The sequence below is a fragment of the Aquarana catesbeiana genome, linkage group LG01, assembly GCF_042186555.1.
Source record: "Aquarana catesbeiana isolate 2022-GZ linkage group LG01, ASM4218655v1, whole genome shotgun sequence".
In the NCBI taxonomy this organism is placed as follows: domain Eukaryota; kingdom Metazoa; phylum Chordata; class Amphibia; order Anura; family Ranidae; genus Aquarana; species Aquarana catesbeiana.
Genome location: NC_133324.1, coordinates 793,626,638 through 793,640,110, shown reverse-complemented (window position 1 = coordinate 793,640,110; position 13,473 = coordinate 793,626,638). Strand labels below are relative to the sequence as shown.

At 42.5% G+C, this 13,473-nt stretch overlaps 1 protein-coding gene across 2 annotated transcripts in view; it reads left to right on the top strand.

Moving 5' to 3' along the window:
* Window positions 1–13,473, top strand: part of LOC141113726 (uncharacterized) — a 183,445-nt gene that overhangs the window by 42,733 nt on the left and 127,239 nt on the right. For both annotated transcript variants that reach the window (XM_073607010.1, XM_073607019.1), the window contains 4 exons: window positions 1,775–1,974; window positions 2,482–2,888; window positions 3,778–3,932; window positions 11,854–12,062. In XM_073607010.1, the coding sequence (XP_073463111.1) occupies window positions 1,775–1,974; window positions 2,482–2,888; window positions 3,778–3,932; window positions 11,854–12,062 (971 nt within the window). The remainder of the gene's footprint in view (window positions 1–1,774; window positions 1,975–2,481; window positions 2,889–3,777; window positions 3,933–11,853; window positions 12,063–13,473) is intronic.

The following is a 13,473-nucleotide window of genomic DNA, read 5'->3' as shown; positions in this document are numbered from 1 at the left end:
ACTTGTTTGCTGCAGTGGCTGGGTATTGTGGCTTCAAGGTCTGGGGACACCCCATAGATGATGCATGGCAAAAGTCCTAGGTGTCCAGCCCTAGCAACACTCCTGTCTGTAGTACTAATACACTTCCTGTTCTATAGTGACAACACTGCTACTGCATAAATACTGTACAATGAGTGAGTGTCATCCTGAGAAAAGTGTGTTACTGGCGAAATCACCAGGTGAAGATTGAGGGAAAAAGTTTAACCTCTTGGCATCCGGAGGCCGTCATATGACGGCCTCGACTTTCGGGGGTTATATCTGAATGATGCCTGAGGCTACAGACTTCATTCAGATACCGGCATTTTCAGCCGGCGATTCCATACACCATAAGAATGATCATAGCGGCTGTTCCGCCGCTTGATCGTTCTTACGGGCGGCGAGAGGGGACGTCCCCCTCCCGCCGCCCTCCGGTGCTTCTACCGACTCACCTCAGCGATCGGTGAGTTGGATAGGGGATCCGCAGGCGCCGGATGTTCACCATAGAGATTTCCGGTGGACCAGATGGTCGCCGGAGTCTCTATGATCATTCGGAGGCTGGGCGCGATGTTATGACGTCACGCCCGGCCTCTGCATTCAAAAAAACGGCGCCGCTTCGGCTGGGAAGCGGTGATCGTTTTTTTTTTTTTTTTTTTTTATTTTAGGCTTCCCAGCCTAGAGGTGAGATGTGGGGTCTTATTGACCCCATATCTCACTGTAAAGAGGACCTGTCATGCCATATTCCTATTACAAGGATGTTTACATTCCTTGTAATAGGAATAAAAGTGATCAAAATTTTTTTTTTAAAAGTGTCAAAATAAGAATTAAGTAAAATTAATAAAAAAAAATAAAAATTTTTTTTAAAGCGCCCCTGTCCCCGTGAGCTCGCACGCAGAAGCAAAGGCATACGTAAGTCCCGCCCACATATGAAAACGGTGTTCAAACCACACATGTGAGGTATCGCCGCAAACGTTAGAGCGAGAGCAATAATTTTGGCCCTAGTCCTCCTCTGTAACTCAAAACATGTAACCAGTAAAAAATTTTAAAACGTCGCCTATGGGGATTTTTAAGTACCAAAGTTTGGCGCCATTCCACGAGTGTGTGCAATTTTGAAGCGTGACATGTTAGGTATCTATTTACTCAGCGTAACTTCATCTTTCACACAATGCAAAAAAATTTGGCTAACTTTGCTGTTTTGTTTTTTTTATAAAGCATGAAACTGTTTTTTTTTCAAAAAAAACGCGTTTGAAAAATTGCTGCGCAAATACAGTGCAAGATAAAAAGTTGCAATGACCGCCATTGTATTCTCTAGGGTCTCTGCTAAAAAAAACATATATAATGTTTGGGGGTTCTATGTAATTTTATAGCAAAGAAATTATGATTTTTGACATGTAGGAGCGAAGTGTCAGAAATGGCCTGGATGCGAAGTGGTTAAAAAAGAAAACAAAAGCAGCCACCAATTCTAAGTACTGGTAAGCTGGGATATACAAAGTTTTTGCTCTTGGGTCTAAAGAGGAGTTTATTGGCTTCTTTGAGTAGTATTCACAAATGTTCATTTAGAAGCATCCTTGGGCATTCTCACAGTTTCTTAAGCATTTCTAGCAGTCATGAAATGTTCATAGATATTGACACTTGCATTTGTTATAGGCAGAGATTCTTTCTATTGTGAACGCATGCATCTATAGTTGATTAAAGCCCCGGAATGCTCAGAATTAAAAAATGATGGAATGTGTATATGTCTCCATGATCTTTTTTTCAGATTCCTTTCCAGAGCGCAATGCCTTATTCACAAAGTCTTATCCAGAGCTCTATATTTACTTTAAGGAAAAAGGGATTGAATTTCGTATAATTGATCTTAGATGGGGCTTGAAGGATGGAATCAGCAATGATCATGTTATGACCTTCTTACACCTGAAGACTCTACAAAAATGTCAGGAAGCAGGACACACAGCTTTCTTTGTAAGATCATTATTTCACTTTTTAGGAGGGTTACATTACATACTTGGCAGTAGGAAGGACTATAGACTAATATTTGCTAATATTTGCTAATAGCAAGGATATATATCAAGATACTTTGAATCCAACAGTGCTAGAAGGCTGAACATTCTTTACTTAACAAATAGCAATCTTCCAGCCACGTTAGTGATCTATTAAAATAATAAGGCGGTACATTCATGAACGGTTTTGGCTATACTTTGTAAAAATTAGTAGATCTACAGAATACTTATGTCTCAATGTCTGACATTATAAGTGGAGGCTGTTGAAGCTTCAAAGGGAGGGGGGAGAAAAACCATATTAATTTCCAATGTTTTGGAAATAGATGTCCAACATATTCATATAAGTGTGATGGTCAAGTGTCCGCAAACTTTTGGCCATGTGTATGTATGTATGTATATTTACAAATTCTCTTTTCTTTCTGTTAATCACATATACTAATTTAAAGGTTTAACCTCTACATATTGTTAGTGTTTTTTAGGACAGAAATATGACCAACTGAACATCCCATCTACATTAACAAAGGAATCATTTGAAGGTATCAAAGCCACATTAGAGAAAATGAAGTTGGCAGCAGCAAAGAGAAAGCTTAGTGGAACCAGTGCAATGGATTCTGCTGGTGAAGAGGAAGCTTTACAACCTGTGAAAGATGATGGTACATCCTCTGAGTCACCAAATCGGCAAAATTCCACTGAAGACATACCTACAACTGACCCTGCAAATACTGAAATTTCTAAAGACCAAGATGAGAAGGACTTGTTTGACCCCAGTCAGAAAAAAACTTCTCTTAAATTTGATAGAGACCTCTCTCTTCTGAACCAATGGTTTAAGCTGGATGAGAATGCTATACCCAGTGTATATAGACTTCAACCTATTAGGTAGATATGTTAAAGTTGCACATGGAACCAAACATGTAATGTTTGCTATTTATATTTGTTATTAACTGTACATGTATATATTAGGTGGTTCAACAGCCCAAATGTAGTCTTTTTTGTCTTGTTTTTTTTTTTGTATTATTCAGCTCTTAAATTAACATGTCTTTCCTAACAATGATCATAGTAAGCTAATAAAAATATTATCAGGTATATCTGCAAATGTGGCTAAAAGATAACCATTTGCATGCTCCTGTTTTAGCAGCAATAAAAGGTTTGGGCGGGAACATTGCTTGGTATTAAAAGTCAAGCACTGCATTGATCCCTTGCTTGCTACTCTGGTTCATGTCTTGTCCTGGTTATTTTAGAAATTAAAAACTATTTGCACCTAGAATGGCTGGGTAGTACACATTCAAAATAATAATAGAAAATCTAAAGTGTGTACTGTGACAGCAAACTTCTGTAGTTTCCTCAAAGTTCTACATGACAGCTTAGGGATCTGAATTTCTCTAGTTAAACCTCTTCACCTAAAAGTAGCCCCATTGCTCATTAGAGGAGCAGATCTGAACCAGGATAAAAGTAAAGAGACTTATGCAGTGGGAGCTTCCTTTGTACTGCAGTGGGTCAGCTTTATTTGTTGTGAATATACAGTTCCATTCAGCATGGATATACTGGAAAATGTGTATACAGGATAAACATTGTTATGGTGCCTACTACTGAAAAGCAAAGTAGAATAAAGTTGGTTTTACTTGCTAATTTCAGCAGCTTTTAATAGAGTCCCACATGCTCTCTGAGTTTTTGAGGTTCTGGGCATCTGTACCCTTTCTTTGTATTACTGATGTTAGCTGCTATGAGATATTTGCAACTAACTTTTATTATTTTCTTCAATTTGCAGCACATATTATGGAGACATATTTAGCCGAGATCCTTCACGCAGGCAACAGGCCAAGAGTAAATGGTTAGGTACAATGCAAAGATTATACAGTATACTCCAGGAATACAGCCTGCTTGCACTTGGTAAAGAGGCAACAGAAAAGCTCCTGAAACCAGGTACAAGAACACAACAAATAATTCATACCTTCATGTTGTAACAATATGCAAGTTTTGTATTACATTTCTGTCTGAGAAAGTTGTGCTGAGAACTCAGCATTGGTATCCTGTTACAGAACAGGTTAAGTATATAAAACAAGGGATTTGTTTAGTGTTAAAGTATGTCTGAAACCAAAAGTTTTTTTTTTTATGCTGTTGTCTGTGTCCGATTGGGATGATTTCCCTTCATTTTTTCCCCACCCTGACAACAGGAAGTGAGAGGAAATCTCTCCAAAGTGAATCCTCTCTTAGACAATTTTTGCTATAGTGCGTCCATTGGAAGATTTTCTATCTATTCACGTTCCAGGAACTGCTGTAATGTTTTGGTGGTCCATTCACATTTGATCTGGGACACTGACCCCCAGGATCAGTAGAGAGGGTTAATCTAGCCAGAAGAGACAAAGGTAGTAATATAAAGCTGATATGGTTTTTAAAATGTCCCCACTTTACATTACTTACCTTTAGTCTTACTTTAGGTCTTTGTTTAGAGGTTAGGTTAGGGTAAATGTCAAGGATTACAGGGTTTAGTTTCATGGTTAAAAATAGAGATATTTTGCAGGGGGAGTAATCCAGCTAAAATGTTTTATTAAGTGTCAGAATTTCTGTCATATTTTGCTGTCTATATTCCAGAAAGTGAGGGGATATCTGCCTAAAATGCAGGCAGCATTAAAATCCTGGCAGAGGTTCTAAACCTTCCTCACTGTATTACAGAGTTTAGTTTTTATTGCTACCTGTGTTTCAGTTAGGGGACTTTTGCTTTTTTGTTCTGGGTGACTTCCATTTAATAGATTGGGTGTGAGGAGATTTTCCTTAATTTCCTCTTCTGTCTGAGATCAGATACACAGGAAGTAAAAATAAATATTTCTTTATCGTACATCACGGGACACAGAGCACCATAATAATGACTATGTGGGTTATACGCTTACCTTGCAGGCAACCAATAGTAAGACGGTTCCTCCCATATAACCCACACCGGAAGGACCTCAGTTTTTTCCCCAGTGTCTTGAAGGTGATGGTCACGGAAAATGAAGCTCTTCAGTTTCTTCAAAGAATGTCCCACTGAGGACGTTATAATCGGATCCATTCGGATGGCTTACTAAAGCTAAAGTGGATGGTACCCGAACCTCGGCTCAAGAACGAGGTGTTGCTTGTAATGTGTCCTATTTAGGCGCTGGACCCTTGTTAAAGGTTGGGATTCCTGGTCTACTTTGCCCAAGGAAACCACAAAGGGTGCTTTACAGGTCCAGGGGTGTGGACCCCAATATATGGGGGACCCAGTTCCTGAAGGTCCTTAGAGGCGCTACCCACCGTGATGGGGGAAGATTGGGCCTGGCAAGACAGGCCCTGTTGCATGGGATGGTGAGTTCTCCCCTTTGGGGTTCTTATATATATACAGATATGTATTTCCCCTTTTGTTTTTGAAAAAAATTAATTTTTTTGTGCCAAAGTAGCCTTGATCCGGTGTCCGGGGTTACAGAGGCCGGTTGGCGCGCATTTTTAAAATTGGCGTGCGAGTGCGCCGCTGGTGTGCGCGTGCGCCGATGCGGTCCATGTCACGGTGCCGTGTGTGTCAGGACGGCGCAGGCGCCGTGCGGTGGGCGGGTCGCCGGCCACTGATCCGCGCGCTCACTTCCATGCTAGGGCTTTTTAAGCATGGAGCTCCTGGCGTGCACGTGGAGGAGGCAGAGCGAACGGTGGGCACGTGAGTCGGATGGTCTTGGACACTACGGTGACAGGTTAAAGACTGGTTGTAAATTGTGGGGAGTACTCCTTGGTTATTTCTCGTGTGTAAGCTATGTCTTCCAAAAAACGAGGAACAGGGAACAGGGGTAAGAGCCCAGGGGTAAGAGTCCCTCCACAAAAAGCAGGAGACCAACCCCATATTAATGCAGCCTCAGTTTCTACTGAAGGACCTGTGGTTTCTGACCTGCCTGAGCCATTGCACTTGTCAGGCATAGTGGCCACTACCAATGTACCTGCCTCGGCTTATGTTACAAAGGATGATTTGGCATCTGCCTTAGCGGGTCTTGAAGGCAAAATAGCTGGCATGGTCGCCTCTGTAACACAGGGGGGAAGGAAGCGTAATAGATCTCCTTCCCCCAAGCCTGGGCCAAGCAGTGAGTCACTAGAGCCCCAGGACTCTTATAGCCAGATGGGTTCAGGTAACCTGGAACCAGAATGGGCAGAGGATCCCGAGGAAGTGGTCATGAAGGACCAGGAGGTAGGAGAGGCTGATGATTCCTCGGCTGAGGACTCCGGCTCTGAAGAGCCAATTTCAGCCTCCCATTGCCAGAAATTGTTTATCCAATCTCTAATGGAGATGGTACGAATTGGGTTTAAATTACCCCCGGTTCAGGAGTCTGCACTTTCCTGTTCCACTCTGGGATCTTTGCGGCATAAACAAATTTCCCAAGCCTTTCCCTTGCATCCGTTACTGGAGCAGATGATTTATGCGGATTGGGAGCATCCTGACAGAAAATACTTACCTCCCAAAAGGTTTTCTGTTTTATACCCTATGGAGGAAAAGTTCAGGAAGAAATGGAGCACACCTTTGGTAGACGCTGCCATATCTTCTGTAAATAAAGATTTAACCTGTCCAGTGGATAATGCCCAGGTTTTCAAGGATCCAGCTGATAAGAAGCTAGAGTCCTTATTAAAGGCCTCCTTCTCGGTTGCTAGTGCAGCAGTTCAGCCTGCTGTTGCAGCCATTGGGATTTGTCAATCCCTAAAGGATCGCTTTAAGAGGTTAGTGAAGAACATACCTTGCCAGGAGGAATCTGCTAAGGAACTGTCAGAGATGCCTCGTGCCTTGTGTTTTGCAGTTGACGCTTTAAAGGACTCAATCCAACAGATGTCTCGTTTTGCATTACTATCAGTTCATATGCGCAGAGTATTGTGGCTAAAGAACTGGTCTGCTGAGACACCATGTAAAAGGCTACTTGCTGCGTTTCCATTTCATGGAGAGTGCCTGTTTGGCGAAGATCTGAATAGATATATCCAGAAGATCTCTGGAGGAAAGAGCGCTCTGCTTCCTATTAAAAAGAAGGGGAAGCAGCCTTCTTACAAAATTCCTAATCCCCCAGGGCCTGGTGCCTCTTCCCCTCAGCCGTCTGGGTTTAAAAGACCTCAGGGTCAGAAAAAACCCTGGACCCAAAAGCCATCCAAGCCCAACTCCAAGTCTACCTTGTGAAGGGGCGCCCCCGCTCTCAAGGGTGGGGGGCAGGCTTCGGCTGTTTGAGGAGGCCTGGGAAGAACTGGTTCAAGACAGATGGGTAATTTCCACTGTGAAATACGGTTACAAAATAGAGTTCCGGAATTTTTCCCCCAAACCGCTTTCCGCTTTACACTCAAGGGTTCCGGCGGATCCAGAGAAAAGAAGATGCCTACTCCTAGCTTTACACCATCTGCTGTTGCAGGGAGTAATTGTGGAGGTCCCGCACGAGGAAAGATTCAAAGGGTTTTACTCAAACCTATTGCCGAAACCAAATGGGGAAGTAAGGCCCATTTTGGATCTCAAGGCTCTCAACTGCTTTATAGACGTCCGATCCTTCCGTATGGAATCGGTTCATTCAGTAATAAGGTCCCTGAGAAAGGGGGACTATCTGGCGTCCATAGATATCAAGAGCAAAATATTACAGCGCACACATGCAAAAAAGACATTTACCTCCAGCAGGGCTAGTTTAAAACACCTAGACAATCTAAAAAATATTAGCAAAAATAATGGGGATTTGGTCACACCATATTGCTATATGGTGCTAAGCCCACTTACTGCGACAAAGTACCCCATAATTAGTGGGTCCTACACTATCCATGGATTGGGAGATCCTGCTTCTCTGAACCATGAGAGCAAACACTCTTCTATATGGGAGAACTTTGAGGTCTCCACCCATGACACAAGTGGACACTAATGAGAGGCACTTAATGAATTAGAGTGGGGTACTCTGCACCCAAAGGGATTTGGTCAGAATCCATACAATAAACAAACAAGATATTTGGGGATCACACCCTGAAAGATGCATTAAAGCTGGTGCAGCCATAAGACCATACAGCAGAGCAAAATATTACAGCGCACACATGCAAAAAAGACATTTACCTCCAGCAGGGCTAGTTTAAAACACCTAGACAATCTAAAAAATATTAGCAAAAAATATGGGGATTTGGTCACACCATATTGCTATATGGTGCTAAGCCCACTTACTGCGACAAAGTACCCCATAATTAGTGGGTCCTACACTATCCATGGATTGGGAGATCCTGCTTCTCTGAACCATGAGAGCAAACACTCTTCTATATGGGAGAACTTTGAGGTGTTTGCTCTCACGGTTCAGAGAAGCAGGATCTCCCAATCCATGGATAGTGTAGGACCATGGGGTACTTTGTCACAGTAAGTGGGCTTAGCACCATATAGCAATATGGTGTGACCAAATCCCCATATTTTTTTAAATATGTTTTAAACTAGCCCTGCTAGGGGTAAATGTCTTTTTTGCATGTGTGCGCTGTAATATTTTTCTCTGCTGTATGGTCTTATGGCTGCACCAGCTTTAATGCATCTTTTAGGATGTGCCCCCCAAATATCTTGTTTGTTCATAGATATCAAGGACGCGTACCTTCATGTGCTGATATTCGGTCCTCACCAAAGGTTCTTACGCTTTGCTGTAGAGCGCAGTCATTTCCAGTTTGTGGCACTGCCCTTCGGTCTTGCCACGGCTCCCAGGGTCTTCACAAAGATTCTGGCCCCAGTGTTGGCTTCCCTAAGATCTCTAGGGGTTTCCATAATAGGATATCTGGACGATCTACTTCTAAGGGAATGCTCTCGCCCTATGCTAGTTCTAAACGTATCAAGAACAGTACGGGTTTTACAACGCCTAGGTTGGGTACTGAATTTGGACAAGTCAGCTCTTTGTCTGACCCAAGCCTTGGTATATCTGGGTCTGGTCTTGGACACTGCTCAAGAAAGAGTGTTTCTTCCACCCTTAAAGGTCGCCTCCATAGTGGAGCTTGTACAGAAGGTGAAGAAAGATCCAATACCTTCTGTTCGGCTGTGCATGAGGTTATTGGGCAAGATGGTGTTGGCTTTCAGCGCAGTGCCATATGCACAGTTCCACTCCAGAATGTTTCAGAACAGTATCCTGAAGGCATGGGACAAGTCTGCTCGAACTTGGATCGGCCTATGGTTCTATCTCCACAGGTTCTATGGAGTCTATCTTGGTGGTTAAGAACCAGCAACTTAAGAAAGGGGAAGTCTTTCCCACCAGTGGCCTGGAAAGTGGTGACCAAGAATGCCAGTCTTCTCGGCTGGGGAGCAGTCCTAGAGGAAGCATCCGTTCAGGGAGCATGATCCGGGCAGCTCGTCTGGCCCTGCGATTCTGGACGTCCAGGTTGCAGGGTTTTTCTGTCAGGATTCAGTCCGACAACTCCACAGTAGTGGCATATATCAACCACGAGGGAGGTACCAGATGTCGGGCAGCCCAAACAGAAGTAAATCATATACTGACCTGGGCAGAAGAACATGTGCCGTTTCTGTCGGCAGTGTTTATCCCGGGGGTGGACAATTGGCAGGCGGATTTCCTAAGTCGCCAGAAATTGTTACCAGGGGAATGGTCCCTGCGTCCCGAGGTTTTTCTACAGATTTGCCAATACTGGGGAACCCCAGATGTGGATCTGCTGGCATCCAGATTCAATGCCAAACTAGACAGGTTTGTATCCAGGACCAAGAATCCGCTTGCTGTCGGGACAGACACGTTAGTGGTTCCTTGGGATCAGTATTCCCTGATATATGCCTTCCCTCCGATCCAGATTCTGCTGCACTTACTGCGCAGGATACGAGAGGAACGGAAACAGGTGATCTTAGTGGCCCCAGCGTGGCCCAGGAGGTCGTGGTACTCGGAGATTGTGAAATTGGCAGTAGGGGACCCGTTAGTCCTTCCTTGCCGCCCAGACCTGTTGTCTCAAGGGCCCATATTCCATCCTTCTTTATGGTTGCTGAATTTGATGGCCTGGCTATTGAGACCAGACTACTGAAAGACCGTGGTATTATGGGTTCAATCTTGTCCACTTTGATAAATGCAAGAAAGTCAGTTTCTAGAGCTATCTGTTACAGAGTATATTAGTCATACATTTCTTGGTGTGAGAAAAGGAAATGGAACCCTCGTAGGTATACGATTGGAAGAGTTCTCGCTTTTCTTCAAACAGGAGTAGACTTGCAGCTCGCGTTAGGGACAATTAAGGGGCAGATTTCGGCCTTATCGTTTTTTTTCCAGAGACCAATTGCATCCTATTGTTTGGTGCGAACCTTTGTGAAGGGAGTAACGCACCTGAGGCCACCGCTTAAACCACCTTTGTGTCCTTGGGACCTAAATTTGGTGCTTTCAGCCTTACAGAGTCAGCCTTTTGAACCTATTAGGCATATTCCTTTTGTCCTATTGACCAGGAAGTTAGTTTTCTTAATAGCTATTACATCGGCTAGAAGGGTGTCAGAATTGGCCGCCCTTTCTTGCAAGAAACCTTTTATGGTTCTTCATCAGGACAGGGTGGTCATGCGTCCTCGTCCAGATTTTCTACCAAAGGTAGTTTCCAAATTTCATTTGAATCAGGATATCATTTTACCTTACTTTTTTCCTAACCCTAAAACTAGGGAGGAAAGGTTGCTTCACTCACTGGATGTGGTGAGAGCGATAAAGGTTTACTTGGAAATGTCAGCTCCCTTTCGGAAAACTGACTGTTTTTTTGTCTTGCCTGAGGGTCCTAAAAGAGTACAACCGGCAACAAGTTAATCTATATCCAGGTGGATTCGCCTGACTATTGTCCAGGCGTATGGATTAAAACGCAGGGTTCCACCCCGGGATTTAAGGGCACACTCCACTAGAGGGGTTAGTGCATTATGGGAAGTAAGCCAGCAGGTGTCTATGGCTCAGGTCTGCAAAGCAGCCGTTTGGTCTTCAGTTCATACGTTCACCAGGTTTTACCAGGTGGATGTGAGATCTCAAAATGAGACTGGTTTTGGCCACAGCGTGTTGCAGGCTGCTTTATAATCTCTGGGATCCGTTGGGTCTAGGGATGATGTGTCCCCCCCCCCTCAAATGCATTGCTTTAAGACATCCCACATAGTCATTATTATGGTGCTCTGTGTCCCGTGATGTACGATAAAGAAAAATGGATTTTTAAAACAGCTTACCTGTAAAATCCTTTTCTTGGAGTACATCACGGGACACAGAGGTCCCTCCCCTGTTTCTGGGATCGTCATTGCTTGCTACAAAACTGAGGTCCTTCCGGTGTGGGAGGGGTTATATGGGAGGAACCATCTTACTATTGGTTGCGAGTGTCCAATCACCTAAAGGTAAGCGTATAACCCACATAGTCATTATTATGGTGCTCTGTGTCCCGTGATGTACTCCAAGAAAAGGATTTTACAGGTAAGCTGTTTTAAAAATCCATTTTTTCAAATGAAGTAGTGAGACATTGCACACCACACATACATACCTCATTGACCAATTCAATAAAGATGTGCCACTGAAGTACTATAGACAGCATCATAGGTGAAACTAGCCTATCAAATTTGTAAGGATAATGCTCTTTTACTCAGAAAAACATAAAGGGCAGAAGACAGACATTACAGAGCATCATAGGCCCCTTTCCAAAGGAGACTGAAGTAACCTTGGGCGGTAAAATCTCAAGCTGGGAGAGGGTTAAGTGTTAGTAGGTGCTTTTCTAATTATAGAGTCTTTGTAGCAAAGGTACAGTCAGCATGCAAAAGCGCCAAATACAGTGTCTGAAATTTCAGTATTGAGCAAACCTGCTAGAGCCACCAATTCTAATTACTTGCAAGTTGCAACATCTGGTTTATACATGAAATTAACATACTTTTCATTTTTAATTTTTTAAGTTGTTCAGCAAGAAATAGACCAAGCTTTTCAAGTTGGTGGAATCCCTGAAGATTACTTTCATTGCTTTAAAAGGATTATAAATGACATTAAATATAACCTGTCCAGTAACCGAGCTTCAGACTACGTTGACATCCTTCCCCTCAAACCTGAAATAAATATGACTCTTCATGATGCCCAACAGACTCTGATCAAAAGACTGCATGAGAGAGTGAGTAAACTACAATTTGGGTTTCCAGATGTTCTCCTCCAGAGGTGTTCCACCTTTGATTTTTTTCTTTGGGAATGCCTCAGTATATTTGCAGTACTTACTACTTGAAACAATCGATTTGTGTCATTCAGAACTGTAGAAAACAAATTCATCTCAGTTTAGGAAATGCTAGGTTCTACATTGCACCTTGGATTCTGATATTATGTAAACTTAATGCCTTTCTGAAGTGTGTTATATCAATTCTTCATTCTTAATCAATTAATCTTTTTATTGTAACTTTCAATGGCTATGATTATTGCTCTATATTTGTAAAGTGGTAACATTTTATGTGGTTTGTACATCAACTTATGAAGGGCTGCCAATTACAAATTTTAAGAACATGCTTTTGACTTTGAAAAAGTAATAAAGACAATGAACATGGCTTGAAATTATGGTGAGAATTAATAGTATTGCGAGCAGGAGGACATTAGTTGTTAGTTTATTAGGAGAGGGTTTGGTGTGTATGGTCATATAAGAGGCCATGCATGCAGTTGGAAAATAGTTTTTTTTAGGTATTTGAGAACAAATAATACCTTGAATACTACAGTGTAAGCTAGGAATCAGATTGGCAAAGAGTTGCACGAAAAGAGCTCAGACATGGTTGAGAGGGAGTTATACGTCTTACAGCAACTTTCGCAATAGATTATAGAGGTGAAAGTTTTGTTACTGACAGGACATGAGGTTGCAGTAGATGAGAAGGGCATACAGTAGATTACATGTTTGTGTGTCTCCTAAGTTAAGAAAAGTTATGCTTTGGACATTTTACACAAAGTGTTGTAGAAGGATATAGAAATACTCTGGATATGAGGAATAAAGAATTGAGCAAAAGTAAAAAAGTGACACCAAGGCAACAAGATTTTGTGGTAATTTGAATGATAATTCAATTATCAGAAGGATATTAGGAAATTGTCTTAAATTTAACCATAAGAAGTTCATTTTGTCCAGCTTACATTTTACGTTTTCTAAAAAAGTAGCTGTTAATGATTTTAAAGACAGAGGAGGACAGAATGGAGTGTACAGATAGATGCATTCTGGTGGCAATGGATGCCATCTACACGCCTTACTGGACATACTCTCTACACAGCTTGCACTCCTACAATGAGGGCAAAAAGACAATGGGTGTACATCAGAGCAATATAAAAGGAAAAATAATCAGGAAGGTGGGGGAGCATGCTATGTGTTGCTGCAATTGGGGCTCAGCTGTAGAGGAAACAGACATTGGTGCTGGTAATATCTCAGAAAGCCATTCATACTGACAGCCAATGGGGCATGAGTACTCAATTGACCCAATCTGTATCTTTCCCTCTGAAGTTTATGTGTGCTACTAACTGCTGAAACAGTTTGCCCATCTTACAATTAGGCACGGACTGTC